This window comes from Rhinolophus ferrumequinum, chromosome 11, assembly GCF_004115265.2.
Source record: "Rhinolophus ferrumequinum isolate MPI-CBG mRhiFer1 chromosome 11, mRhiFer1_v1.p, whole genome shotgun sequence".
NCBI classification, from domain to species: domain Eukaryota; kingdom Metazoa; phylum Chordata; class Mammalia; order Chiroptera; family Rhinolophidae; genus Rhinolophus; species Rhinolophus ferrumequinum.
In genome coordinates this window covers 43,213,720-43,240,812 of record NC_046294.1, presented here as the reverse complement: position 1 = coordinate 43,240,812, position 27,093 = coordinate 43,213,720, and the positions used below count along the sequence as shown (strand labels likewise).

At 41.2% G+C, this 27,093-nt stretch overlaps 3 protein-coding genes across 7 annotated transcripts in view; all 3 read right to left on the bottom strand.

Moving 5' to 3' along the window:
• The window catches only part of C11H11orf16 (chromosome 11 C11orf16 homolog), a 21,035-nt gene extending 7,120 nt beyond the window's left edge, over nt 1-13,915 (bottom strand). The window contains exons 1-2 of one of the 4 annotated variants that reach the window (XM_033120271.1): nt 13,789-13,915; nt 1,460-1,635 (exon numbers count right to left, since the gene is read on the bottom strand). In XM_033120271.1, the coding sequence (XP_032976162.1) occupies nt 1,460-1,617 (158 nt within the window). In that variant the 5' untranslated portion in view covers nt 1,618-1,635; nt 13,789-13,915. Of the gene's footprint in view, nt 1-1,459; nt 1,636-1,740; nt 1,765-2,281; nt 2,354-5,248; nt 5,367-13,788 lie in introns of those variants that run through there. The other 3 variants (XM_033120272.1, XM_033120270.1, XM_033120273.1) reach the window with 3 other exon arrangements.
• Nucleotides 5,392-9,544, bottom strand: ASCL3 (achaete-scute family bHLH transcription factor 3). The gene is made up of 2 exons (XM_033120276.1): nt 9,453-9,544; nt 5,392-6,130 (listed from the first exon to the last, which is right to left on the bottom strand). Exons 1-2 carry the CDS (start codon nt 9,519-9,521, stop codon nt 5,573-5,575), a joined length of 627 nt encoding a protein of 208 aa, XP_032976167.1. The 5' UTR covers nt 9,522-9,544; the 3' UTR covers nt 5,392-5,572.
• Nucleotides 5,998-27,093, bottom strand: TMEM9B (TMEM9 domain family member B). 2 transcript variants are annotated; one of them, XM_033120274.1, is made up of 6 exons: nt 26,226-26,846; nt 23,734-23,825; nt 20,305-20,413; nt 18,321-18,455; nt 13,789-13,962; nt 5,998-6,130 (listed from the first exon to the last, which is right to left on the bottom strand). In XM_033120274.1, the coding sequence occupies exons 1-5, from the start codon at nt 26,811-26,813 to the stop codon at nt 13,807-13,809; spliced, it is 1,080 nt and encodes a 359-aa protein (XP_032976165.1). In that variant the 5' UTR covers nt 26,814-26,846; the 3' UTR covers nt 5,998-6,130; nt 13,789-13,806. The 2 variants fall into 2 exon arrangements, with proteins under 2 accessions (XP_032976165.1, XP_032976166.1); XM_033120275.1 differs by lacking the exons at nt 5,998-6,130; nt 26,226-26,846 and adding an exon at nt 26,942-27,093 and having other exon boundaries at nt 12,791-13,962.

The following is a 27,093-nucleotide window of genomic DNA, read 5'->3' as shown; positions in this document are numbered from 1 at the left end:
GCTCCCCACATAAGAATGCAGGACATGGCTAGTCCAAAAAGGAACACCCACGGAGCCATACGTAGGGGAGTCACACCACTGTAGTCTCACTGATGGCACTATACTCTCACTAGAGGCTCCTTTGCCCACCAACCAACCAACCAACTGACCAACCAATGCAGCCGCGGCAGCAGTTATATCAGTGGCTAATTGGCTAACTAGTTACAGCTGATGGTCAATTAGCCACAGCTGACAGCCATCTGCTACCCAATCCAGCACCTTTCCACATGAGACCGAGAGCCTGGAAACTGCTCTCTGGGACTCTGTCCCCACACAAGGCTATGTGGAACAGAAATCCACGTACAAAGTGGCAATCTGTGATTCCGGTAAGATAAGGGAAACTGTGGGAAGGGGCAGGAGGAGAGGACAGTGAAGGGAACCATCATTTGAGGATTGGGAGTTGTTTCAAAGTCATCAAAAAGTGATTAGCCTTGATAGAGTCAAGTTAATTAATGCTGGGTCTGAGACTAGACAGCAGACCAGGAAAGAGAACCGGGAAGGTAAAGCCGAAGGGGGTGTGTGAGACTCCAGGCTGAGGCATGGAGGCTTGGATGGGAATGCTGAAAGAGCAAAACTGTAAGGCCACTTGGTGCCTGGGGTCAAAAGAGAGAAGGAAATGCTTGAGCAGGGGAAGCACAGAGGGACTGAATGAAGGACTATAGGGACAGGAAAAAAGGAGAAGCTAATTCTGGGAACTTTGTGGGCAGAGCTGAGCAGGGTGGGGGCGGAATTGTTGAGTCAGGATTGGCGTTTTGAAAATACTGTTTACTTTGTGGGTAAGCCTGGATACAGGGATGCTTAACTCTGGCTTTGAGTGAGACGGTCCATGTAGGTGAATCAAGAAAGGGGGTTATTAAGGGTTCAAGCTGGCATGTCCCTAACCTGGGCAGACTGAATTGGGTAGCACAGACACGAATCCCTGAGACTTGCTTACCGGCCTCTCCCCTCTTGTATGCACACTTTAGACAGCCGACTGGGGATACTATTCAGGAAAAGCCAGGGCAACTGAGGGACGCTGAGAGAACCTCAGGAGAGACTCAGAGACCTCACCTTAGCTGTTGGCTGCTGAAACCCTAATTTCTCATGTAGTGCCAGAGCAAGTCTCAGTTGATGGTAAAATGAGCTAGAAGCTTTATAACTGGTGATGCCTAACTGCCTTCTCTCACACGTGCCAACTCTGACATCTGCCACCCTGCTACCAGGTAGGATGAAAGCCAGGTCAACACTTGAGGTCACTGGGAGTACAGTTTAGACAGGGGTCATATAAATACCTTAAGCAAATCTTAGCCCACACACTAAAGAACCCTTTCGGCCTTCCCAGGAAGCAAGTTCTCTCCCTCATGGGACACCATCTAGAGCTGAGAACAGAGAGGAAAAAGGAAAGTGCACACCACTTCCTGAGAGGGGCAGAGACCAGTACCTGGTGAGAGGTTTGTGCCAGGGTGCTCGGAGGGCAAAGGGGCAGGTAAAGGAGAGGTCCCAGGGAGGAGCAGTGCTGGCCCAGGCAGGGGCCTCCAGGGCTGTGGCCACGCTGCAGTATTTGGGCAAAGGCATCCCAGGCTCTGCGGATGATTCCATGGCCTTCGGAGAAACCACCTGAGAACAAGCACCATTAGCTGAGTTACAGCCCACAGCCCAGCAAAAGGCGCCTGGCTGGGGCAGAACTCAGCTCTGCGGTTAACCATCTCTCTGGGGCCCCACCCGCTCCCACAGTCGCTCAGGGTGTCCTCTGAACCAACTGCCTCAGACACTTCAGCTCAGTAAATAGGGGAGGGGTTGAAAGAGTAAGAGCTGTGATTTTAGGGAAACCAGCTTTCAATGCTTCACAGCCTACCGGCTGAGTGCTCACTTGACCTCCGCACTTCAGTTACCATGCAGGAGATCATATATGGAAAGCACCTGGCATACAAGTAACTCAGTATTCGTTAGCTTTTTCCTCCTTCCTCCTCCCTAGTTGTAGGGACTCCTGGGGATAAGACCATACTTCCCTTTACAAATACCCTCATGACAAACAGAACCCTAGCCCAAGGCTCAGACTCCCCTCCTAATCCAGTCTTTCAGGACTAACTAACTCTAGCCCCAGGCCCACCTGGGACCCCAGGGCTGTGGCCTCCATGGACCTGTTCAGAGGCAACAGCTGCGACCCAGGACCCAAGGTCACACTCCACTGCCCCAGCCCACCAGAGCCCTGTTAGGGTCTGCCCCTGCCCAAGTCCACAGGTCTGACCCCAGGGGGACTTACCCCACAGCCCCAGATGTCTCCCCCTCGGCCTCCACCCTTTCTGACAGTTGGGGCTCAGGGCCTCAGCCTAACTGACTCCTGGTTGCCAAGCAGGTTGCCATGGATGCAAGCCAGCAGGAATGCTGTGGGCTGAGTAAGTGTACTGAGCATGTGCAGAGGGGTGACAGGGGGCCTTGGGAGGCATGGGCAGGGTGAGGGGGCAGAGGGTTATTCTCCATCTTTCTCTTTGAAGAGGGGGAGAGGGGATGTTAGACAGAAAGGTCATTGTAGCTTCAATTCGCAAAAGCTCAGGCTTCTTCATTGCCGGGAGAGTAAGTCCTGATGGGAAGCCCTCACAAATCCCAGGGGAGTCCTGTGAGGGAGGAGCTGACCCTATAGAGACTCAGCGCTATTGATCTGCCTCCTCTCCGAGCATGAGCTGAGTACACAGGAGGCTGGGGTAGTGGGGGCCACCAGCTGCACTAGGGAGGGACTATAACATAGAATTTGTCCATAGTTTAAAACCAAATAACCAAAGGTGTGGGCATGTTTGTCTGTAACAAACAGAACTCTACTGAGAAACAGAGGTGTAGTGACCACTTGGGGGAGTGGGAGTGGACACTGGGGTCCAAAGGAACAAAAGTCTAGTTTCCGCTCTAATTCGAATACCCATGGAAAAGGCTGGTATTTTGAGGCATCTGACAGTCATTGTACAGTTGTGTGCCTGGCACTTGTGTTTAGTGGAAAATACCGAAACAGTATATAGGGACATTTGTGGGTGTCTCTCCCACATCCACCAGTTGCAGTTTCTGTTTGAGGATCCATGTGATGAGGAGGCTGATGGTACCCCCAGCTCCACAGGTGGAACATGTGTCAATCAGCACATCCCATCCTCCCCTGGCCCCAGGAACTGGTTATGCACGGACATGTTCCTGAGCCTCTCCAATCAGAATATATCTTGAGAATATGTTGGGAATCCTGGATTATAGACTTCTTCTTTCCTCCTATACATAAATAAGAAAGTATGTAGTTCTGGGAGCTTCTGGTAGCCTTTTTGGGACACTGAAGCTATTCCCAAAGAAAGACAGAGAAGAGAGACCTAAAGAAAACCGGGTTTTGGTAACAATGTTGAGCCCAGCCTGAAGGCAGCCGTACTGCTGGATGCTTCAGTTTACATGAGCCTTTGCTGATTATACCGATTCAGACTGGATTTTCGCTTACTTGTACCCAAAAGCATCTTGACTGATGCTGCTTTCACAGAGCATAACTTTATAGTCAGGAGAATGCTGCCCAGGACTAGACACCTAAAGGCTGAGTTACTCGGTGCGCAAAGTTAGAGTCCAAGAAAAACCAATGACATCTCTGGCAGTGAGAGAAGGATTCCTGCATAAGACAGGTGGGATTTCCGTGATGGGAGGAAAAAGGAGACTATTCCAATTTAGGTAGGAAGCAAGAGCCAAGAGAGAAGGATTTATCTGCAAGACTTCTTTTCTTTTAGTGGGGGAATGGGATGTCACGGGAAAATCAAGGTGTAGATATTTGGGAAGGGGCCAGATTGGTAGGAGCTATGAAAACCAAGCAGATAAGTATAAACAATATGATGGTCAAAAGGAGGTCATCATAGGGTTTGAGCAAGGAAGAGATGTGACATGCTTTAAGAAAGAACATCGGGGCCGGCCCGGTAGCTCAGGCTGTTGGAGCTCCGTGCTCCTAACACCGAAAGCTGCCAGTTCGATTCCCACATGGGTCAGTGCCAGATGGCTCAGTTGGTTGGAGCGCATCCTCTCAACCATAAGGTTGCCGGTTTCACTCCCGCAAGGGATGGTGGGCTGCGCCCCCTGCAACTAAGATTGAAAGGACCACAGCTTGACTTGGAAAAAGTCCTGGAAATACACACTGTTCCCCAATAAAAGGCCTGTTCCCCTCCCCACCCCCCAAAAAAAGGAACATCGAAGTGAGGATGGAGCCAGTTGAGAACAGAGCCCAGGAGGCCAGGGAGGAGACTGCGTGACAGGGTTGGAATCGGAAAATAGTAACACCAAATATTTACCGGTAACAGCCACCTGACTTGAGGCTCTTTGCGGCTCTTTGCTTGGTGCTAAGAATAAAGGATAACTAAGATTGGTCCCTATCTTAAGGATCTTACAGTCTACTGAAAAAGGCAGAGAAAGGTGTGTAATATGGTATGTAAAGACAGCAGGATAGGAACTGCAAGGAAATATGTACACAAAATAAAGAAACAAATAATGGCCAGGATGGGAAGACTTCACAGAGGGCTGACAGTGTACAGAAAGTTCTGACTGAGCTTGGTGACAGATGGGACCTGGGAATTAAGGCAGAGAAAGAGCTGAAGCTAATTATGGGAACAGACATAAAGACATTTTGAAGGCAGTCTCCAAGATACAGGGCAGTGATTGTCCTTCCCGTGGGTGAAGGAAAAGCGCTGGCAGCTGTGCGTTTTCTGGCCACGAGAACCTGGAGAAGGTGATGCTGTGGACAAAATAAGGGAAGGATGATGGTAACACTAACAATAAAGGTAATGAATCCTTGGAATGTGCCCGGCACTGTGCATCTGTTAATCGTCACAAACATAGGGGGTAGTTGTTGTTATTCTCATTCTGTGGATGAAGAACTGAGACATGGAGAGGAAGTGGCATTCATAGTGTAAACGCAGGCACTTTGATTCCATAGGCACTTTCATTCCATAGCCTGCCCTCTTACCTTCTACCCTCAGCTGCCTAAGGAGTCTTCTGCATGCAGGAAAAAGATAAATGAAATCATCACAAATGACAACAAGGTTTTGGTAACTACTATTGCTTCGGCTCTGAGACACTTTCCCATCATGATGTGGGTAAGGTATAGATTTCTTGTTAACCCCAAAAAGTAAAAACCACTAAATTTTGTCAGATCAAGAGCGTTCATTTTGATTGCTCGGCATGAGGCATCTCCAAAGTGCATTTACAAGCATTCAGTAATCATTAGTCATACTTTACAATACTTTTGTGAGAGTTTCTCACAGCTGAGACTCTGGCCAAGTGTGTGAGAAGGGCAAGGTGAGAGGTGTAGAGAATCCTGGGGACTCCTGCTCTGCTAAAGTTCTTGAAAGAAATCACCAAAGCTTCAGCAGCATCTTCTCAATCTACATAAGACAATGTTTAGTACATCTGAGACCCAGGTAAGAGATATCCAGCATAGGTTGGCATCCGAGTTATTAACTGCCCGCACAGAAATTACATGTAGGAAAAACTATTGCACGATGCTGTTAGAGACCCCTTTTTGTGATATTATTTGTTTCTATTTGGAAACACTGACTCAAATGATTCTAAAAATGGGGTCAGTGTGGTGGCTGGTGGTTGCCCTTAGGGAGGAAACTTTCCCAGGGTTATTCTTCGTCTCAGCCTTATCTGGGTACAGAAGAGACTGCAGGTAACTAATGTACTTGATTGCAGCTCTGAGGGTTTCCACTTTGCTGAGTCGTTTCTCCAGGTACTCCTCCGGCAGATGATGTCGGAGCTGGGCGTAGCCTTCGTTCACACACTTCACCCGCTGCCTTTCCCGCTCATTTCTTTTCCGGATAAAGGCCGGCCCATAGGAGTAGTTGCACCTTCTGTAATTTGGATAAGGCATTGGGAAGGAGAAGGGGCAGGGTTCACCATAATTCTCCATGATCAGGGAATCACTGGAAAAAGGCAGCAAGGATAGGTCTTCAGAGTAAGGGGAGGGCGCCGGGGCCTCCGGGTACAGGTGGAAAGTGACCATGGGATCCAGATAGAAGGACCTGGTCAGTGGCAAGTGGGCAGAGTCAGAGAAGACCGGCAGTTTTTCTGGCAGATTAGAGTAGCTCCTATTGTCCATCACTTCCTTGTTAGCCTGGAAACATAATGAAGTTTATTAATTTGGCCAAATCAGAAGAGAGCAGATATCAACTTTCTCGGAGATCAATGTTTTAAAGACTTTTCTGCTTTGATGTGCAGTTTCTGAGTTCATTCTGAAAACAATAGTCTGTGGGGGGTAAGAGAGATTTTTGATGGTACAGGAAACAGCGTTAAATAACATTGACTCAACTTGTGAAAAAGGTATTCCCTTTCAATTCTCTTTCAATCCTTATGATTACAAAGATACAGCTTTAGTCTAGTGAGAATACATCTTCTAAACTAGAATGCTTCCTAATCCTTCTCTGGTGGGAGCCTTCAACAAGCAATAGCATCTCGCTAGAATTTAATAATGTTTCACTCTTAATTTCTATTTATTGTGAGTTATACGCTTTCACATTTACAGCAGTGATACAAACTTTCTTTTAAAAATAAAATCTACTTGAGTAAAGAGTATGAATTTGAAGAAAAATAAGTACATAACAATAGAGGTGGAACACAGATAATGCTGACTGTGAAGGTGAAATGCCATAATATTCAAATACACATTGGAAAAAATATGAACTAGTTAATGATCATGCAACCTCACAGGAAGAGTCTCCTGAAATAATGCCTGATATGACAGTTGCAAAACCAAAAATACAAATAAGAAAGGATTTTCTCTTAAAAAGTCACTATAAGATTCCTTTAAATAAGAAACTCCCCTAACACATTTAAAACATAGTCAATTTACGTGTTATTACTTACACAGAACTTTAAGCATATTGAGTGAAGTGCATCTGTATTTGGGTGTTTTTTTTTAATGGAATATAAAGATATTATATCCCAAGTATTATACCACATTCCCTCTTTCTGAATAGAAATGCATCCATTGCATTCATTAAACCACCATTACTTTTTGCCTTTGACTATAATAATGTAGCCATAGCCAATTTTATAGGGATACTGCTGTTTCACCAGTTACCTGGGAGGCAGGATAGTGCTGTGTGCAAAAAGCATTTTTCTTTCAGTTTGATCACCCTTGAGTTTCAATCTTGGCTTTGCCTCTTCCTAGCTGTGTGTCCTTAGGCGAGATTCTTAATCTCTCTGAGCTTCAGTTTTTTCCTATGACCAACTGAGATATTAACTATTCTGTAGAGTGGTTGTGACAATTAAATTAAAATATGTATATATAGAGATAGGTAAACCTATCTATATTTATCTATAGGTCTATCTATCTATATCTATCTACATCTATCTATATGTATATATAGTACCAGGCACTGGTTCTTTTCCTCTTTCCTTTCTTAACAGATGAATACTTGTGCAGCATCCCTTTCTAAATTGTACCTTACAGAAAACCTGGCTTATAATTTCCCTAACACTGGAAAATCAAACACTGATCTATCCAAAGCATATTTCTTGAGAGATGAAGAACATACCTACAGTTGAAAAGGAAAAGCCTCATGAAATCTAATTGTGGGCCTCCAGAAAAGAAGGAAAGATGGCTTTGTTAATTTTTCAGGGGTGTGATTTTTTCAACATCATTAGGAGAGAGGGATTGTTCTCTATGTTTGGCATATGTAAAGAAAAAGAGGGACCCCCCCCCCAAATCAGCCCCAATGTTTATGGGCAAGATTAGATAACATTGTCACTTGCTTCTCTACCTGAGCGCAGCAAAAACTCTGCAGGCTGCCCTATGTAATGGGTGGAGCAGCCCCTAAGCACCAGAATTCAAGTGCAATAAAGTGTATTACAATTCCTGTGGAAAAGCCTATCCTACCTAGTATGGCTACTGAAAGACAAATGACTGTGGAAACAAAAAGGACAATAGGGGATGGGGAATAGGAGATGAGGGGTGGGAAACGTGAGGGGTACAGAGGGTTACAATAAGTCATGGTGAAACCATCTGGAAAAGGAGTAAATGCCAGGAGAAATTCTTGAGCATGGGGGAATGAGATTAAGTGTGATAGGTCCAATTAAACAAAAATCAAAACAAAGGAACAGGAAATGAAAGATTCCAAATTACTGACCAAATGACCTAAAATAACTAACATAAAACAAAAATGTCTGGAAGATTAAAAACTAGCCAAGATTTTTTCAAAGAGAAAAGGTTGCTGAGAGAAAAAGTTTAGGAAATTTTTGGAAAATTTTAGGAAATTCCCAAGCCAGGAATTCTGGAGGGTAAGAGATAAAGAACATGTATGGTCAGAAGCTACAAAATGATGTCACCATCGGTATGGAGCCCGTATTTCTACATTTCTAAAAACAGCAGAGCCTTCTTTCTGCCCATGGCTGACAAGTCAGAAGTGATACAACAGGTACCAAACATATGGCAGATGTCAGCAAAGCCAATTACACACAAGAATTCTTTGGGTATGGTTTTACCCTGACAAAGCATTTTAATACGGTCTTAAACCTTGACCCAGATGAAATCTGAGTAATTTATACATGCCACCGGGAATTAGAAGTTTCTAGGCTTTAATAAGACTTTGCATAATTCTTGGAAAAAGAGCCTGGGTCTCTGGAGACACACTGATGAGAAGCCTTTTCCATTAAGCATTTCCAAAAAGTTCAGTTCACTAAGCAATGTAGTAGCATTTAAATATGATCATCTTTCATTCAAAGAAGAAAATATAACCACAACACAAGAGCATGACAGAATAAAAAATGCAGTAACAAAGGGGATCAAGCCAGGACTCCTAGTGAGGCTGGACATGTTTGTAGAAACTGAGTACAAGTTTTTAAAAGAAAGCAATGTAGACTCTTAGTGCTGGGCTCCACACTGCCAGATACAGGCACAACTCACAACAAATGCACTGACCCTGGGAAAATCTCAGGTTTCTTGTCCTAGAGCTCTTCTGGAAAATAAAGGATGAGGTCTTACTGATAAAATCCTAATCAGATCCTGGATACTCTGCTGAGCATAAAAGCTTCAACTCTCAGCGCTATCAAAAATATCTAGCATGTAAAAAAGCAAAAAGCTGCAACTGCACATATAATTGACTTACGGAATGTTAGGGATGCAAGGAACCTTAGAAATTCTCTTAGCCAATCCCTCTTAGCTCGTGACTCAGCTAAGGCTGCAGCGCCAGTTAGCAGAGCAGGGAGCACAAACTAGGCCTCCTGACTTACAGGCCAAAACGTTTTCCACTTCTCCAGGTGACGTACCCACCAGAAAAATCTGAATCTTTCCACACGTAGGCATAGCTGATAATTTAAGATAATGGAATAAGCAGGTAGCTGACAAAATTCTTCACTGATCAGCTGTGCCTGGGGATTTTCCTAAGCATCATGTTCTTATTCTCTCCCATGGGCCACTCTGGGGAAGAGTCTCTTACCTGAGGTTTGTCACCAAGATGCTGTATTTTGGCCTCAGTCAGACTTAAACCTGATTTATAGGTGATCATTTAGTAACATTATGCAAAGTAGCTTACAGTTAAACAGGACTGCTCAGTTCTGGTTTAGCTGTTTTTTCTACCTAACGTGTAGATATGACAACACATAACAATACTAAGTAGAAAGGTTTGCTTACAAAACTGACTCTTGTAACAAATTGTTTTGTAAAAAGAATGCTTCCCCATTCATCTGGGTTATATGCTCTTATATCAAAATTATTCATGGAAAGTACTTTTAAGTAATAGTCTCATAATGTGCAAATATTGGTCAATGTTCTTTTAGAGATTAAGGCCACAACCAGGAAGGTCAATATGAACCCACAGTTTATTAAAATACCTGTTAATTTTTTTTTCCTTCTAAATAAACTATATTTTTTAGAGTAATTTTAGATGCACAGCAAAATTGAGCAGAAAGTACAGAGAGTTCCCGTATACCTCCTCCTGCCCCTACGTACACGTACCCTCCCTCACGACCAACATCCTACCCCAAATACACTTATTACAACTGATAAACCGATATTGACACATCATTATCACTCAAAATCCAGTTTATATTAGGTTTCATTCTTGGTGTTGTACATCGTATGAGTTTTGACAAATATATAATGACATGTGCCAGCACTATCGTATCATACAGAATAGTTTTACTGCTCTAAAAAGCCTCTGTGTTCCACTTATATATCCCTCCCTGTCCCCAATACCTGACAATCACTGATTTCTTTCTTTTTTTTTTTTACTGCTTCCACAGTTTTGCCTTTTCCAGAATGTCATATTGTTGGAATCATACAGTATAGAGTCTTTTCAGATTGGCTTCTTCACTTAGTAATATGCATTTAAGGTTCCTCCATGTATTTTCATGGCTTGATAGCTCATTTCGAGTGCTGAATAATATTCCATTGTCTGGATGTACCACAGTTTACTTATTCATTCACCTACTGAAGGACGTCATGGTTGCTTCCAAGTCTTGGCAGTTATGAATAAAGCTGCTATAAGTATCCACATGGAGATTTGTGTGTGGAAATAAGATTTCAACTCATTTAGGTAAGTAACAAGGAGTATGATTGCTGATTTTATAGTAAGGATATGTTCAGTTTTGTAAGAAACTGCCAGACTGTCTTCCAAAGTGGCTGTGCCGTTTGCATTCCCACCAACAATGAACGAGAGTTCCTGTTGTTCCAGGAAATCTTTGTTCCCAATCTGTGTACCTTTTATTTCATTCTTATTGTATTAGCACTTATTGTCAGTGTTCCAGATTTTGATTCTTCTAATAGCTGTGTAGTGGTATCTTGTTGTTTTAATTGGTATTTCCCTGATGACATATGATGTGGAGCATCTTTTCATATGCTTATTTGCCACTTGTATATCTTCTTTGGTGAGGTGTCTATTCAGGTATTTGGCCCTTTTGTTAATCAGACTATTGGTCTTACTATTGAGTTTTAAGAGTTCTTTGTATATTTTGGACCATATTACTTTATTTGATGTATCTTTTACAAATATTTTCTCCCAATCTGTAGCTTGTCTTGTTCTCTTGACAATGTCTTTCAGAGCAGATGTTTTTAATTTTAATGAAGTCCAACTTATCAATTCTTTCTTTCATGATTCGCGCTTTTGGTGTGGTCTCTCATAAGTCATCACCAAACTAACAGTAATCTAGATTTTTCTCCTATGTCATCATCTAGGAGTTTTATGGTTTTATGTTTTACATTTAGCTCTGTAATCCATTTTAATTTTTTGAAGGGTGTTAAGGTCTGTGCCTAGCTTCATTTTATTTTACAAGGATGTAGTTGTTCCAGCACCATTTTGAAAACATTTTTCTCCCTTGTATTCCCTTTGTTCCTTTGTCAAAGGTCTGTTGTCTATATTTGTGTGGGTCTATTTCTGCGCTCTCTCGTCTGTTCTATTGATCTGTCTGTTCTTCTGCCAGTACCATGCTGACACCGACTCGATTACTGTAGCTTTATAGTTAAGTCTTGAAGTCAGTGTCAGTCCTCTAGAGGACTTTGTTCTTTTCCATTAATATTGTGTAGGCTTTTCTGGGTCTTTTGTCTCTTGATATAAGCTTTAGAATCAGTTTGTTGATATCCACAAAATAACTTGCTGGGATTTTGTTTGGGACTGTGTTGACTCTATAGATCAAGTTGAGAACTGACATCTTGACAATATTGAGTCTTCCTATTCAGGGACATGGACTATCACTCATGTAGTTCTTCTTTGATTTCTCTCATCAGTTTTGTAGTTTTTTTCATATATGTTTTATACATATTTTGTTAGATTTATACCTATTTCAGTTGGAGGGTACTAATGTAAATAGTATTGTTTTTAATTTCAGTTGTTTACTGTTGATACATAGGAAAGCAATTAATTTCTGTATATTAACCTTCTATCCTGCAACCTTGCTATAATCATTATTAGTTCCAGGAGGTTTTTTGTTCTGTTTGCTTTATTTTGCAATTCTTTTGGATCTTCTACATAGATGATCATGTCATCTGTAAACAAAGATTTTATTTCTTTGTTCCCAATCTGTATACCTTTTATTTCACTGTCTTATTGTATTAGCTAGGATTTGCAGTATGATGGTGAGAGAAGACATCCTTGCCTTGGTTCTCAGCAATAAAGTTCCTGGTTTTTTACCATTAAGTATGATGTTAACTGTGGGTTTTTGTAGATGTTCTTCATCAAGTTGAGGAACGTCCCCATTCCTAGTTTACTGAGAATTTCTTTTTTATCATAAATGGGTATTGAATTTTGCATCTATTGATAAGATCATGTCATTTTTCTTCTTTAGCCTGTTGATGTGATGGGTTTTATTAAGTGCTCTTTGAATATTCAACCAGCCTAGTGTATCCGGCAAAAATTTCACTTGGTTGTAGTTGAAACTTACAACTTTTAGTACTAACAATAAAATCAATAATTTTAGGGGTTTAAAAAAATTGTTTTTCACTAACCAAAATATCCATTAACAGTTCCTAAAACCTCATACTTATAAATTTAATTTAATTCTAATATAATTTTTGCCAGGAATTTCTTAGCTCCTTCATGCATTTTAATCTCTCAATTTATCAAACTATTTGTATACTTTCAGAGACTCACCTTAGTACCTATACATTCTCTCTCTCTCTACACACAATGTGCACACATATGATTTAGTACCAATATTTTATGATTATACTGGTATAAAACAGTAGTCTTGCAACAGGATACAGAATGCCTTTGCATCTTCAAGTTCATCATACAGCAAAAAAGGGAGGAGAGAAAAGTTAGGAGACACAGATACATTGGTAGGTGTTTCAAAAATTATTTTTATTGTTACATTCCAAAGAGGACATAGGAAGAAAAAAGCCAGTTATCCAATAACTATTACACCTATCAGAAGGAGGCACCCCGAACTCCAGTCCTCGTGCAAAGCTGCACATACTAGAGCTCAAACAGCTGCCTCTCAACCTGACCAGAAATACTGACAAATATGTGTATGTCATCAATCCAGGGAGGCTTGGGTTTAAAAGAAAATTTCTTTATTGCAAGTATCCAAGTCCGTAGCATTCGTCCTTAAAGATATTAGAAGATGGGAAAGACCACATACAATAGGACTATGTTTAGTCATTACAGTAAACTAGCAAATGGCCAGTTTATTCTCGGATGCATTGCATCAGACATCACAGGACTTGAAGAAAATCTGTATTTGTAGAAGAGCCATCAGGCATTTCCGATCTAGTTTACCATGAAGTACAGCCACAGGCCTACCAGATACCTAGATAATATAGTCAGTGCAAAATTCAAAAGGGATAAGTTGGGGCTTGGATGAGGATGGCTGCACTGCAAAATACAAATGAAACTTGAAAACAGAAGGTAAATCTATTTACAAAAGTTTGTTTAGTAAAGTGACTTGAGAAAAGTTATGTTAGGCAGTTTCCACGCATCCCTCCCCTTCCCTGCCAAAGAAAAAACACCTGAAAATTATCTTGAAAATTAAGTTAAAACTGTGTGGTGAAAAAGAGAGTGCTTGTTCCAGGTAAGGGACTTCAAGATATTTGCAGGCAGACTTGTTTTTATTTGTAAAAGTCACAAATAGGAAAAGGTTTAATGTCTGACTTTGAGGCGTGTGCTTTTAAAAAGGTCTCTATTAATATGTTAACAAGAAAAGGAAATACCAAGCCTGTTTTTTGTTTCAGGTTTTGAATTTTTCCAGGAAGAGTTGGCAAAATCAACAGAATATTAAAACAAAACCCATGAAAACTCAGTCAATTTTTTCCAGTTGTCTGCCTCGTTCCTTTCTAGTTACCTTGAATTTGATTCCCAATTAGCTGAGGACAACATGACGGTCAAAGACGGATTTTCGCTGCTCTTGAACTTGAAGTTTCCAACGCTGTTGCGCATACTCTACCTTATTCAGCACATTGGCTCGACTGCGGGAGCGGGCCAGCACGTCGTGCGCATTTGCAAAAGGCTGGTGATCCTGAAAGCCCAGGAATGGAGAACATCAGAGATGGCATGATCAGTCTAAAACACACACACACAAAGTAGTGGCTATCCAGCCACAGAGATAGAAGCAGCTGGATTTTTCAAAGAACAGACCCAAACAGACCATCTATTTGGCCAAGCACTCCTAGGCAGTCAACTGCCAGAAGTAGGATAAACTCAATCACAGAACAGGTGGTTCAAGTCGCATAAGTGATGAGGAGTTATCTGTGAAATGTCCCCCAAGTCACCATTTCCAAAGGCATTTCCCTTAAGAAGCAGGGACCAAGCCAAACAGTGGTCATTTGTGTTAAAGAAAAGTTTCCCTAGAGAGTAAGGGAAACAAATCTATTTTCATATTAATATCTGCATGCTACAAATATGGAAAGTACGACTTTTCCTTGCTTTAGTCAATGCTATACAGCTAATCTGTGGCAGAGGAAAAACCTGTCTTTTAATTTCCTGACTCCCATTATATTAGAATTGTTGGTTGACAGCCTGGGGCCACATTCCCCAGGGAACATGAGTGGACAGGAGCTTATCTCGGTTGGTTTTAATCTCTCCCTATCCCCTCAACACATACACTAAATGAACTTGTTTCCAAAAGCTTCCTCATTTCCCCCTTCCCCACTCTGAAATGAAAAGAGACATAGCTCAAGTGCTACACTACCCTCTATTACCAAGGACAGTGGGGAATTATTACTTCAGCATTTCTATTCGATGAAGACTTGAATATTTCATTGCAGAACACTTAGCAGCCTCTCTGCTGGTTGCTGCCTTAGGAAAGGGGCTGCTGAAGGCTTACCCAGGGACCTGAAGAAAACCAACCTGGTCAAAGTAAACCAGTCCACTGATGTTTGTAGTCATTACACAGGAAACCACGGAGCTAATCTATCTATGAATGAGATGTAAACACAGCTGCCTAAATGACAAAGCATTCAATACTAATTTATTGCTTTTGTTTGCCTTTTCCTTGATCTCTTTTTCTGAAATCTCATTTAGCAAAGCTTCTAAAGGTTCCAACATAGGATCTAAGTCACAAGTAGTACTTCTTAAACTAAACTATACCTCTAGGAAAGAAACAATATTGTTTTGCTATACATGTTTGCAAAAGCTCTATTATACATTCAGGGCAGGAGTCAGCATGTCTATGGAAAGCTATACACAACCACATAACTATATATACAACTGTACCTATGTGGTGTTATACCACTCGGTCTTCTTTATATACCAAGACATTTACACAATGACTACATCTCAAAGAGATCAAAGAGTTTTCTACAAAGGATCTTTCCCTGCCTTCTTTACCAAAATTCCCTCAACTTTTCACTTAATTTAGGAAACAGCTGTGCAAACCCCATTATTTTTTTATTTTTAACCTTCAAATGAAAATAATAAGAACAACTTCATAAAGTTAACTTTTCAAAGATGTAAGAAACAAGGTAACAAAAAAGGAAGGCTAAAGTTGTTGGATTACTCGATTTCCCACAAGGAAATAACCAATTCAAGGTCATCTAACAAATTAGCACAAACACCAAAACTTAGCTCACCTAACCTTGACTTGGTACCATATTGTCTAAACATACTGATTTTGTTCAGGTAGAGTAAAATGACACTATAGGAATATCATGATGGACTTGTATATAAAATATTATCACCATTGGTGTGTTTTGACATAAACAAGACTAGGAAGAAGGATGTACTTGGTCAGCAGAGCACCTCTCAATTTCATAGTCCTGTTATCTACTCTTCAAGGTAGGGGGAGAAAAGTCTTAAGGAGCAAATTTAAAGGATTAAACAAACCAGTAATCCTTTTGGTCTGTTCTCCACCTATCAGAACAAGATTGAACTAGTTGCTCACGGTCATGGATGCAGGGAGAATGCAAATAGAGATTTACCCTTTTTATATGTTTGTTCTTTTTACACTTGATAAAATTACAACAAATACAAAACATGTTTTAATGTAATGCTTTGATAATAGCAATGATGTGTCATGGATATATGATACAGTAAATATTGCGACAACTTGCAGTGAGCTTAACTATTTGTACTAACTCTCACTTGATTTAAAATGCTCTACCCTGAACAAAAATGAAAACAATTTAACTGAGAAGTTAACAAAAACATTTTAAAAAGCACATATATATGTGTGTGTGTGTGTGTGTGTGTGTGTATATATATATATATATATATATATATATATATATGAGAGAACTCTCATCTTGGATAAGCAACAATTGTAGGAATTTAAATTTAACTTCGTTTTATGCAGTTGTTACCATAAATTCACAGCTATGATGAGAAAACCTCCTCTTCCCACAATCAGTTTAACAGACAGCCAAGAGTCAGCCAGAGGTCTCAGAAACAATGTTCTCAAATGGTCAACTTACACAAAGAATCAGTCACTGGTGAACAAAAAGGTTACTAAGCACATGACCCCACCAATCCCATGCCTTTCCTACATGTTTTTGTCTACACATTTGTGCATCCATTTCTTTTATGTTCTTTGTGTATGACATTGATATTGTCTATTCCTAAAATCAGGAACCAGATATTTCATGCGGTAAGTATAGAAGGAAAGGATGTGGTTTAAATCAGACTTTCTATGTATGTGCCTTATAATAAAATGGTTTAATAAGGCCTTTGACACATAACATCTTCATATGTTAGTTGTTCTCAACTGGGGATGATTTTGCTCCCCAAGGACGTATGACCGTGTCTGTGGACATTTTTAATTGTCTGTTTGGGATGGAGGATGCTATTGGCATCTAGGCAGTAGAGGTCAAGAACGCTCCTAAATATCTTACAATGCACAGCACAGACCCTACGACTAAGAATCATCCAACTCAAAATGTCAGTAGTGCAGAGGCTGAGAAAACCTGTCGTGTGGGTACGATATCTGAGAGTCTACTCCTTCTGGTTCACAGCCTCCCGTCCTTCTAGCTCTCTTACCCCATCAGCCCCACTACGCCTGGTGTCCGACCACATCAGAGCTCAGTCTTGACCTTTATACCCCAGCCTATCAGTCCCCTCCTGGAATGCTTCAAAAATAAATAAGCAATTCTTATATGATTAAAAGTAAAAGGGGGAAAAACACTATTATTAGTCATTTTTTTTACATACCCATTTCTGTTTCATCTCTTTACTGCTAGTATTCAGCACAGTATTTGATAATAAAAAGTTACTCATGTATTATTTGAATTCATAAAAGCAGCAAGGGAAAAATAGAAGTATTTCTATGAAAGCTCTTGACAAAACAAAAAATGAAATCTTTCCCAAACAAGTTGAGTATTCATAATTGATATTCACGAGACACCAATGTATTGATCAAAAAGCAGGCTCGGTCTGTAGTTATAACTCAAGCCATCCAGTCAGGATCCCCTTTGCCATCTCTCACCAACAGATCCACAATCCATTCCAGAGTAAAACGACTTGTGACTGTGGTTGGCAAGGGCTCACCCTGGCTTTAGCTTTTGGAATTGGTTCTTGAAACTCTACTGAATTTGATCCACTTTAAGGAACATAGTCCAATAAAGTAATCCAAAATCAAAAGTAATTTCTAAAAAAATTATATATATATATATATATATATATATATATATATATATAAAATAATGAAAAATAGCTGAAAATTTGGAAACAAGCCCAAACAGGATAATGACAAAACAAGTAATATAATTCTCTAAGCTATATCGAATAACAAGTTTGTGGACTATGTCAATTTCTGGACATTTCTGAATGAAGTAATGTTAACACAAAAAGGAGAGCACAAAATAATTGATGCACTAATTATACCAACTATATGTGCAAATATAAATGTGTTTGAAAGATAGGGAGAGAATCTGGAGTGATGGTTTTATTTTTCTCTAGAGTTAAAGGCCACAGATTTTTTTAAAGAAGGAGAACAGGAAACATAAAACATCAGCAGATTATCCAGCTTCACTTCATTAAGGTAAGAACATCCCCTTCACTAAAGCCTCCTTTCCTTCTGTGATATTTGGTGATGCTGACAGGAAAGGTGTTCAGGCAGGAGCTTGGGAGAAAACTATCTCAGATGCTTTCCTCAATGTAACCAGGGAAGGCACTGAAAATTGAGCCCTTGGTACTGATGGGCAAGGCCTCGTATAGCACCAAGGTTCATCAGTTTAAACCACCATACTTATGGCTCTAAGAGCAGTTTCCTCATAAAGAGACATATACGAAAATGATAAGTGTCTTTAGCTTCTCTAGTTGGGCATCTGCTCCAGCACATGAACGTCTCTATGCGACAGTTTGCACTCTATGCGACCACTTGCACTTTCCACCAGACGATGGCAGAGACTGGCAGCGAATAGCTAGGGCCTGCGGAGAACTTACCCCAACATCGTCATCGCTCTGTATTAGTTGTGAGTGTCCGAATAGGCGTCTCTTCAATATGGGCTCAACCAGAGTCAGGTACACCATGTACAGAAGCAGAAGGCCCAAAATGGACAGATAAATTATAATGGTAACCTAAAGGAAATTGAAAATAAGTTACATCTCTGTTCAAGCCAAGCAATCAGAATTTTGTATAATAGTAAAGCCACAGTGAGGACTGATCTATCTGCTAAGCATAAAGAATTTCTATATAAACCAGATTCCAACATTAAGAAACAAACTCAACTCTTCACCAAGGTATTACTTAAAGAAGGAAGAAAGCATTTTGTCTTTGGGATTTTTTTATGAGTTTTCAAAACTCCATCTTCACCTACTGCTAATCATTTGTCACCACCTGGCCCAGCAGTTCTCTTTTTCACCTGAAGCTAGTGTCCTAGATTTAGCAGTACTGCTGCCAAGACAAATTAAAGGAGCCCTAATAGAAAATGTAATTCAGATGAATTTCAACAGAATACCCTTTTAGATCAACTTAGGTATACAAAAACATGTTTTAAGCCAGTGATTTTCTTGAACTCTAATTTGTGTGCTAACACCACCCACCAGTATGGCTATAATTAAACACAGACAATACGAAATATTAGCGAGGATGTGGAGAAACTGAACACTCATATGTTTTTGGTGGGACTGTAAAATGGTACAACCAATTTGGAAAACAACCTGGCAGTCTTTTAAAAGTAAACATAAATTACCTCTCTAAGGAATCTACCCAAGAGAAATGAAAGACATGTATGCAGATATTCATGACAGCATTATTCATAACAGTAAAAATCTGGAAATAATCCAAATGTCCATCAACTGATGAACGGATAAATAAAATGTGGTATATTCATATAATAGAATGCTATTTAGTAATAAAAAGGAATTAAGTACTGACATGCTACAACATGGATAAACCCTCAAAACATTATGCTAAGTGAAAGAAACCTGTCCCAGAAGACCACGTATTGTATGATTCCATTTATATGAAATGTCCAGACCCATAGAGACACAAAACAGAATAGTAATTGTCTAGGGCTGGGGGTAGGAATGTGATTAGCTATAAATGGGCATGAGCGATCTTTTTGGGGTGATGGGAATGTTCTAAAACTGGATTTTAAAAAATTGTTTTAAATTTGCTAAAACTTATAGAATTATACACTTACAATTCTATACAATGAGTGAGTGACTTTTAGGGTATGGAAAGCATACATCAAAATTTTTGTTTAAAATAAAAAAGTACAGTGAGGGTTTCTCTAAAGGACAGCACCCTGCTGGAGCAGGAGCTCTGCCACTCACAACGGAAATCTTTGTAACTGTTACAGCTGACCAGCCCAGATTCATCGTGAGGCCTCTTTTTGAGAAAGGAATGGGAAGCTCAAAATAAATAAGTAAATAAATAAATAAATAAATAAAAAATGTTAGCCACCACAATAAAGTAACTGAACTCAGTAAACGTCCAAATGGTATTGAGAGTAATCTACATTGCATTTCCTATAGCAAATAAAGAAAATAAATCTTAAAATCCAGAAGTGATGTTTCTAGAATAGTCACTATGTAATTTTTTTTTAACAGTTTGAGCAGGCAGGAAGAAGAGGACCTACTCATGCTGTTCTTTCATTAGCCTTTGGCACACATGACCCACAGAGAAGCTGGGATATTTTTCTGGGACGTGCTAATTACACATAGGGCATCTTTTGCCACTTCACACATCATACCTATGTAACTATCCTAATTAAGCCACAAAGCATCTCAATGCGGCAAGCTGAGAGCAGGCCCATTGTTCCTTTCGGGGTGGGAGTTGGAGATAAGGAAGAAGGAGGTAAAGGGGCTGGTGTGGGAGAGCAGTAGTTTATGTAACTAAAATAGAATTCAGATGTCCAAAATTCTTTCTTATTTTGATACCATCAAGAATTATTCCAGAAGCAGAACAGATCTTTTCTTTTACCTTGATGGTTACAGAGCTTCTTTCCTCATATTTGCATTCGCAGCGTAGACAGTACGCTTCTACATCAGGCCCCCGCACAGGCATGGGGTCCACAACATGAAGGCAATCACTGAAAAACGAAGATATAATATTGCTTAAAGCCAGCTGGATTTTCTACTCACACCGGTCAAAACTTTGCTGAGATCCTGAGTAATCTCTGAACTTATCCAACGAAAGAAGATAAGGAACAAATAATCAGTAAGGGAAGTGAAACCATTTCCTCTCTTAATATCATCAATTGGTAAGATTTAAGCGTCTACAAAATCATAAAGACACATATGTAGTAACTATTTTGAAAAGTGCTACTGTTAGTTAAAAATGCACCTGAAAAATCCCAAATGGGATCAAAAACGGCTTAGCAGGTCAAGTCATATTCAGACTTGTTCAGTTACCAAGCAAAACTGCTTTAAATGATTTAAAGTAACTGGGGCTTTGTTCAAATATGAGATTATCTCTTTTATGAATTAACTAACATCATTCTTAACAGCCAGTGTGGTATATGAATAGCTAATCACACTTAACAGTTGATAAATTCTGAAACTCTGAAACCTGAACACTCAAAACTATAGTAAGAAACAATTACTTTTATTAACGAGCAAAAATCTATTGAAAAAAGCATGGAAAAGGAGGATTAGGACAATGAAAATATTTTAAAAAGAAAAATGATTACTTGGGAGAAGTATATCAAAAATAATAAAAGGCTGAATGTTTTTATTGTTGGATGTTGCCTGTTTATTTTTCTTTACTTTCTAGGCTATTTATTTATGGCTTATGAAAACGCTATTATATCAAAAAAAAATTTTCCCAGAAATCTGCCAATTCTTGAAATAATTAAATTATCACTCTCCCCAGCTATTAAGAGCCTATACTACTCTGATCGTCTTCAGCAAAAATAGGTAAGGCTTTCCTGCCTCCAGCCAGCTCCTGGGCAATTTTCTTCCCTTTTGTCATCTCTTTATTAGGTATTTCTGGCTGCCACAAGAATTCTGCCATAGCTTCCTGTCTCATCCCACCCATTCTACGCGGGACCACCCAATGCTCTAAGCTGATTCTTTCCCTTCGCCCTATCAAAACATACTTTTTTGTGTTCCATCCCTCTGAGCTATGGCATAAGAAGAAAACCCAAAATGGCATAAATGATAAATGTTCAATCAGTTATACTTAACAGGTAATTTTAACCAAGGTAGTATGTAATGAAAAAAATTCTTTACTGGTAGAATTTCAAATCAGATAAGGTCCCACAACATATAAATGTGTGACATGTGTTCCAGACATATAGACGAGCAGGACTGTATGAAGCTGGATGCAGGCATACAATTGGCAGAGGAAGCTAAATCCCATTACAGGGGTAGCTGTCTCAGAATCACAGAGCCCATCCAGTCCAGCATTCTCAGTTCAGTTGGTCACTTGTTCAGTTACCAACTCAGTCATCTTGTACAGTCATCTGTACAAGATCATAGAGTAAACTAGTAGCTAAAAGGACCAGAATCCAGGGCTCCTGCCTCCTAGATCAGGGCCCCCTGTATCTCTCTGAACCTCAAGAAAATGAGATTTATCTCCTATTTAATTTCTTATTTCAGCTTCAGAAGCTTCAGTAAAAACACGTAAGAATTACTTGGGAATCTAAGTGCTGAGTATTGAGTGTTCTTTCTGAAGTACAAATCCAGTTTAATAACGAATAAATACTGAGTGCTGTGCAGAAGTTGTGCAGGGTTGGAGAGGAAGCAGGAAGATTGGTTCTCACTGGTCACTGTAAACACAAAACCCTATCCGCTTCAGGAACCAGGCAACACCTCCCCCTAGTGCCCAAAAGAAGAATCATTGGCTTTAAATCACAGACCAAACACAAAATAGAGAACTCAAACTTTTCTTAAGTCACACAGAGGGAGTCAATGAAGAATTAAAGCTAACAACTGGATAAAATGGAGGCCAGAAGGTGAAACTATATCTAGGGCCAGACAGATATTGGAGGCCTCGTAAAGCCATGACACCGTGATTAATCAAAGCTTGCCTGCCCTTCTGCCAGTTAAAAACTTTCAGTGACAGCTGGGAACCCATCCTCAGTAAAAGGCTCAGCTGCAAAACGGAAGCAAGGAAAAGAGGGAAGAAAAAATCCTAAACAAGCTTTGTTTTCAACTGTTTATTTTCAAAGCTCCTTCTTTTGACCAATAACCAGGGATAAATGATATGATTCTGTCTGAACCTAGAGTAACAAAAAGTCAGTGAAAAGATTAGTGCTAAACACTTAAATAGTGAGTTTACTTGCCATTGAGATAATAGGCATCATATTCTATTACTGATTACAGAATAAACTGTAAGTGCTCAATATATTTGGAAAATTTATAGGAATAACTTAAAAACTTATTGTATCATGTAAAGTAACTTGCTGATATAAAACCTATAAAAATGTAGTTAAATTACTTTGTAATATGAGACAATTTAAGTGAACATGGAAGTTCACAGAAAATTATCAGGAACATAATTATCAAATATCAGATTGAACCAAAATGAGAAGAATAAATAATAATATCAGAAAAACTAAACATGTTCAAAGGCTGCCTTTTCTTTTTCAAAGTCAGCTTGGAATATTGTAACCGAATGAATTTAATTTTGCTTTCAAACTTTTGCTGTTTGAAGTCAAGTACACATGAAAGTATGTAGCATTTGGAGCTATTTTTTTTCTCTGCGTATCCTGGTAATCTTCTACTCTGTCCTGCTACAAACCATGAAACATCACAATTCCATGGGAAGAAGCCCATCCATCCTGCCACAAAACAACTACTTGCCAACTATTTTACGGCACACATACAAAAAGCTATCATTTGTAAGGTCCACTGCGATAAACAGAGAAGGCAGCCGGTGGCTAGCCAGGCAGGATGCCAGTCATCACAGGCCTGCCTGATTACGCCAAGGCTGAATGGATCAACATCTTAGCACATCTGTAACCTATTCATGGCTCATCAATTAGGAAACTCTGATATACATGGCTCATTCCCATTCCTTCCTGAGCTTTCTCCTCTATTTGGTAATATATCTTCAAAACCTGCAAATTGTAACCATTTTAACACAGGTAAATGAGGCTTACCTTCCACTGAAAAGCAAGAGGGAGGACCAAAATTTAAGGGGTGCAGGAAGGTAGATATCGGTAGTTTAGGTGGCACAAACTCAGCCCCATCCCCACAGAAAACCCTCCCTACCTGGGGCTTAGTGTTTTGCTATTAATATATTCCTTTAGGCTTACATAATGTACTCACGCCTTACTCTCACTTTTTCATTTGACACTTTTGCTTAAAAAAATACTTAAAACAATAAATTGGATGAACATTCTGGGCTAACAGTGATAACCACGAAAGCAATTTGACAGGTAATTCAGTAATCCAGAATACTTACCAATCCTTTTGGGATATATTCTTATTATAAATATGTCCAGGATTATCTTTATAGGGAGGACAAATACATTTACATCGAACATCCTCGAAATCCTGTAACCAAAATAGAACTTAGTATAGCTTATTGATAATTTATCATCAATATTTTTAAAAACTGCACCATATCCATTTTGCTAAGCATCCCTGACAAATATCCTAAAACTATTCACTTAAAACTTTAAATAACTTTGAGAGATCCAAGTCTTTAAAAGCCAACAGTTCTTTTTGTTAAAGCTAATGAATCATTGTAGACCCTCTTTCCCTGAAAATAAGACCTAGCTGGACAATCAGCTCTAATGCGTCTTTTGGATCAAAAATTAGTAGATATTTATTATATTTTATGTTATGTTATATTATATTATATATTATATTATATTGTATTACATTACATAACATTACATTACATTACATTACATTACATTACATTATATTATAAGACCCGGTAGACCGGGTCTTATATTAATTTTTGCTCCAAAAGACACATTAGAGCTGATTGTCCGGCTAGGTCATATTTTCGGGGAAATACAGTAGTATATAAAATCATTCTGAAATAATACCTACTATGTGATCTGTGACTTATTAATCACATTTATGGGTCAGATGACAATCAAATTGTGCCACCATTATCGCCATCTACCTGGCAGCAGAAAGACATAGTAAACGGATAGCTGTGCCTGCAAATAAGAATGCTGATTATAAAAGGATGCGGAAGAATCAAATTAAAAAATACTCAAAAAAACAAGTCACAATTCTTCTATGCACCATCCTTCCACCCTTTGATAGAAAGGCATTAATATGGATAAAAGGGGTTGGGCCAGATTCCTATAGAAGGGATGAGGTTTTCAAAGCACCCAGCTACAATTATAAAGAAAGTACATAAGAGAAGTAGCTTGAGTCTAGCTGAGATGAGTTTGGTCTACCCTTTACAGGAAACCCTCTTTCTAATCCCTGGTAGACAGAGAAGACAACTACCGATAAAGCACCTTTCAAGAGGTGGAGGAAGAGGTGACTAATATATGAGTAGAGGGATTAGGAGACCGCTCCTCAACAAAGGGGAATCTATCTGAGAAGGCAGCGGCTGATTGGTCCCCAAAGGACCAGGTGCACTGCTCCTATACATGTATATATATAGTGGTATGTCTGGCAGAGCTGTTGACAATTCAGTCAGCATTTGCTTGGTGCTGGAATTTGTGCTCAATGAGGTGGATTCAGCTAAGTGTAAGACATGGTTTCTGTGGGCATCAGGACACGCCCTAGTAAAGGAGACTGACAAATAAGTCCATGATTACACTACAGTACCTAAAGTGATGACAGGAGATATGTAGAGAGTGCCTGCAATGTTTTGAAAGTCAGGAAACTTGCTGCTGTTCCTCTTTCTGGTGGGAGGTAGGGAAGATATCAAAAAGAATCCCTGATCAAGAACCCCTGATCAACCCCGCCACCCATCTTTCTGCCTGTAATACGTCTTTCCCAGCCCCTATAAAGATATTACAGATTAAAGCTTCTATTTTTTAAAAAATGCAAATATCATTCTGTTTTCCCATCACATTAATGTGAATCCCTTCTGTTTTCCCCAGTAAATGAACTAGCTCATCAAGGAGGAAGCACACGTGTGAAGGGCAGGTCTGGAGAGTAGGGACATAAAGGTCAGAAAGCAGAATGACGGGACTAGAAGGGCCAAGATGAGATGGATCAGAGGAGAAGGCCAAAACCTCACCCACCTCTCCTGTAGTTTGGATCCTAAGAGAAGGCAAGAAAGGGGCCAAGAGAGCCTGGAGGGAGTTAGATGAGGATATTAGGTCTGCGAGAGGGACTCTGTAGGTCCTATTGGGAAGGAAGGCTGCCAGGAGTGGCAAGTTCCCACAAGGAGAAGGGACGCTGCTCAGGAATGAGTTGAGATGAGTTCATTCCTAAGAAGGAAGACTTCTGTGAGGTGAGGGCTTTCTGTCATTTTGGATTGTGCAATGGGGGCAGGATAATAGTCTGCGAGGCTGGTGGAGGGTGATGGTGGACTGTTACAGCTTAAGGGTGGAAAGTTGAAGTTCAAGTCTCCCAGAGACGGAAAGGTAAAATTTGAGGCGGGTGCTGTCGGGGCTGGGAAGGGAAACCCCAAGGAGGGGAGGAGTTCCAGTCCAGGCTGTGGGCACTATCAGGACTGGGTGGCGCTGGGGGCCCGGGCGGGGTACCAGGGAGGGAAAGAAGAGAGCACAGTCAGGGCTGGTGCTGGGAGCGGAGGCGACGGCGGTCAGACTGTCAGGGCAGGGGGGCGAGAGTGCCATCGGGCAGGCGGGAGGGTGGCGGGTGGCGGGAGGAGGGGGGTTGCCAGGACTGAAGCTAGGGGTCGAGCTGTCAGGGCTGGGAAAGGAATGGGGTGGGGAGCAGGTTGACAGACCCCCGCCAGGCGGGAGGCAGGGGAGGAGCTCCTGTCTGGAGCGCAGGCTGGGCGGGACTCACCTTGGCGGCGTCTGACAGCTGCACCAGCAGCAGCACCGACAGCGCCAGGCAGGACAGGCTGAGCAAGGAGCCAAGACGAAGGAGGCCTCCCCACTGGGTTGCCATCGCTGCGAGACCCAGCAGCCCCCACAGCCCGGAGCCCCCCGAGACCTGCTCCCGGCTCGGGCTCAGGCTCGGGCTCCTCCGCCAGCACTTCCGTCTGGGCCTTCGCGTCACCGGCCGCGCCGGGTCAACTGCAAAAAGCATCCGCCCCGGAAACGGTTCCCGGTGCGAAGGGTCCGAGGCTGCGCGGTGCTGGCGCCGGCCAGGCCTAGGCTCGGGCCCGGGAGCCGAAAGGGGCCTCTGTGGGGGATCAGCCTTGGCCCTGCAGAGCTTTGGGGGACTAGGATATCTTTCCCTGGCGCCGAAGCAGTGGGAGTTGTGGACCGCCGGTGCGCTGGGAAGTCCTCCCAGCCAGGGAGACCCCCAGCCAGGCCGGTGTGTCAGATGTAGACCTCCCGCGACCCCTGCGAGACCGGAGCCATTGGTTGCAAGACACCGAGGCCGGAGTGAGCCTAAGCCGCAGGAATTAATGAGACGGCGGCCCATCCTTGCTAACGCAGGCAGGGCGGGTGCTAGGCGTGGAGACGGGTATGGGACTGGCCGAGCCATCCCTTCCCGGGAAGCCCACCCCTGTCAGAGAGTCCGGGATCTTCTCCAGCACTTTGGGTACTAACCTGCCGCTCAGGCGCCTCCCGGACGCCATTCCCCGCCGGGTTTCTAAAAATCTCTTTGAGCTGCCTTCGCGGGTGTAGTCTCCTCTTGGGAGTCCTTGCTTGCCTCCCGCTGGGGGCTGGCCACCTAGGTCCAGCCTGCCCGCTGGAACCGC

Bases quoted from the DNA above. Each gene is read 5' to 3' on its own strand.
- ASCL3 (XM_033120276.1), bottom strand. From the start codon at position 9,521: ATGATCACCTATAAATCAGGTTTAAGTCTGACTGAGGCCAAAATACAG. The intron at 6,131-9,452 runs GTAAGAGACTCT...TTATGTTTCCAG, and splicing joins ATCTTGGTGACAAACCTCAG to GCTAACAAGGAAGTGATGGA.
- TMEM9B (XM_033120274.1), bottom strand. From the start codon at position 26,813: ATGGGCCGCCGTCTCATTAATTCCTGCGGCTTAGGCTCACTCCGGCCT. The intron at 23,826-26,225 runs GTGAGTCCCGCC...TTTTGGTTACAG, and splicing joins AGCTGTCAGACGCCGCCAAG to GATTTCGAGGATGTTCGATG. The intron at 18,456-20,304 runs GTAAAAGAAAAG...AATTTCCTTTAG, and splicing joins GAAGCTCTGTAACCATCAAG to GTTACCATTATAATTTATCT.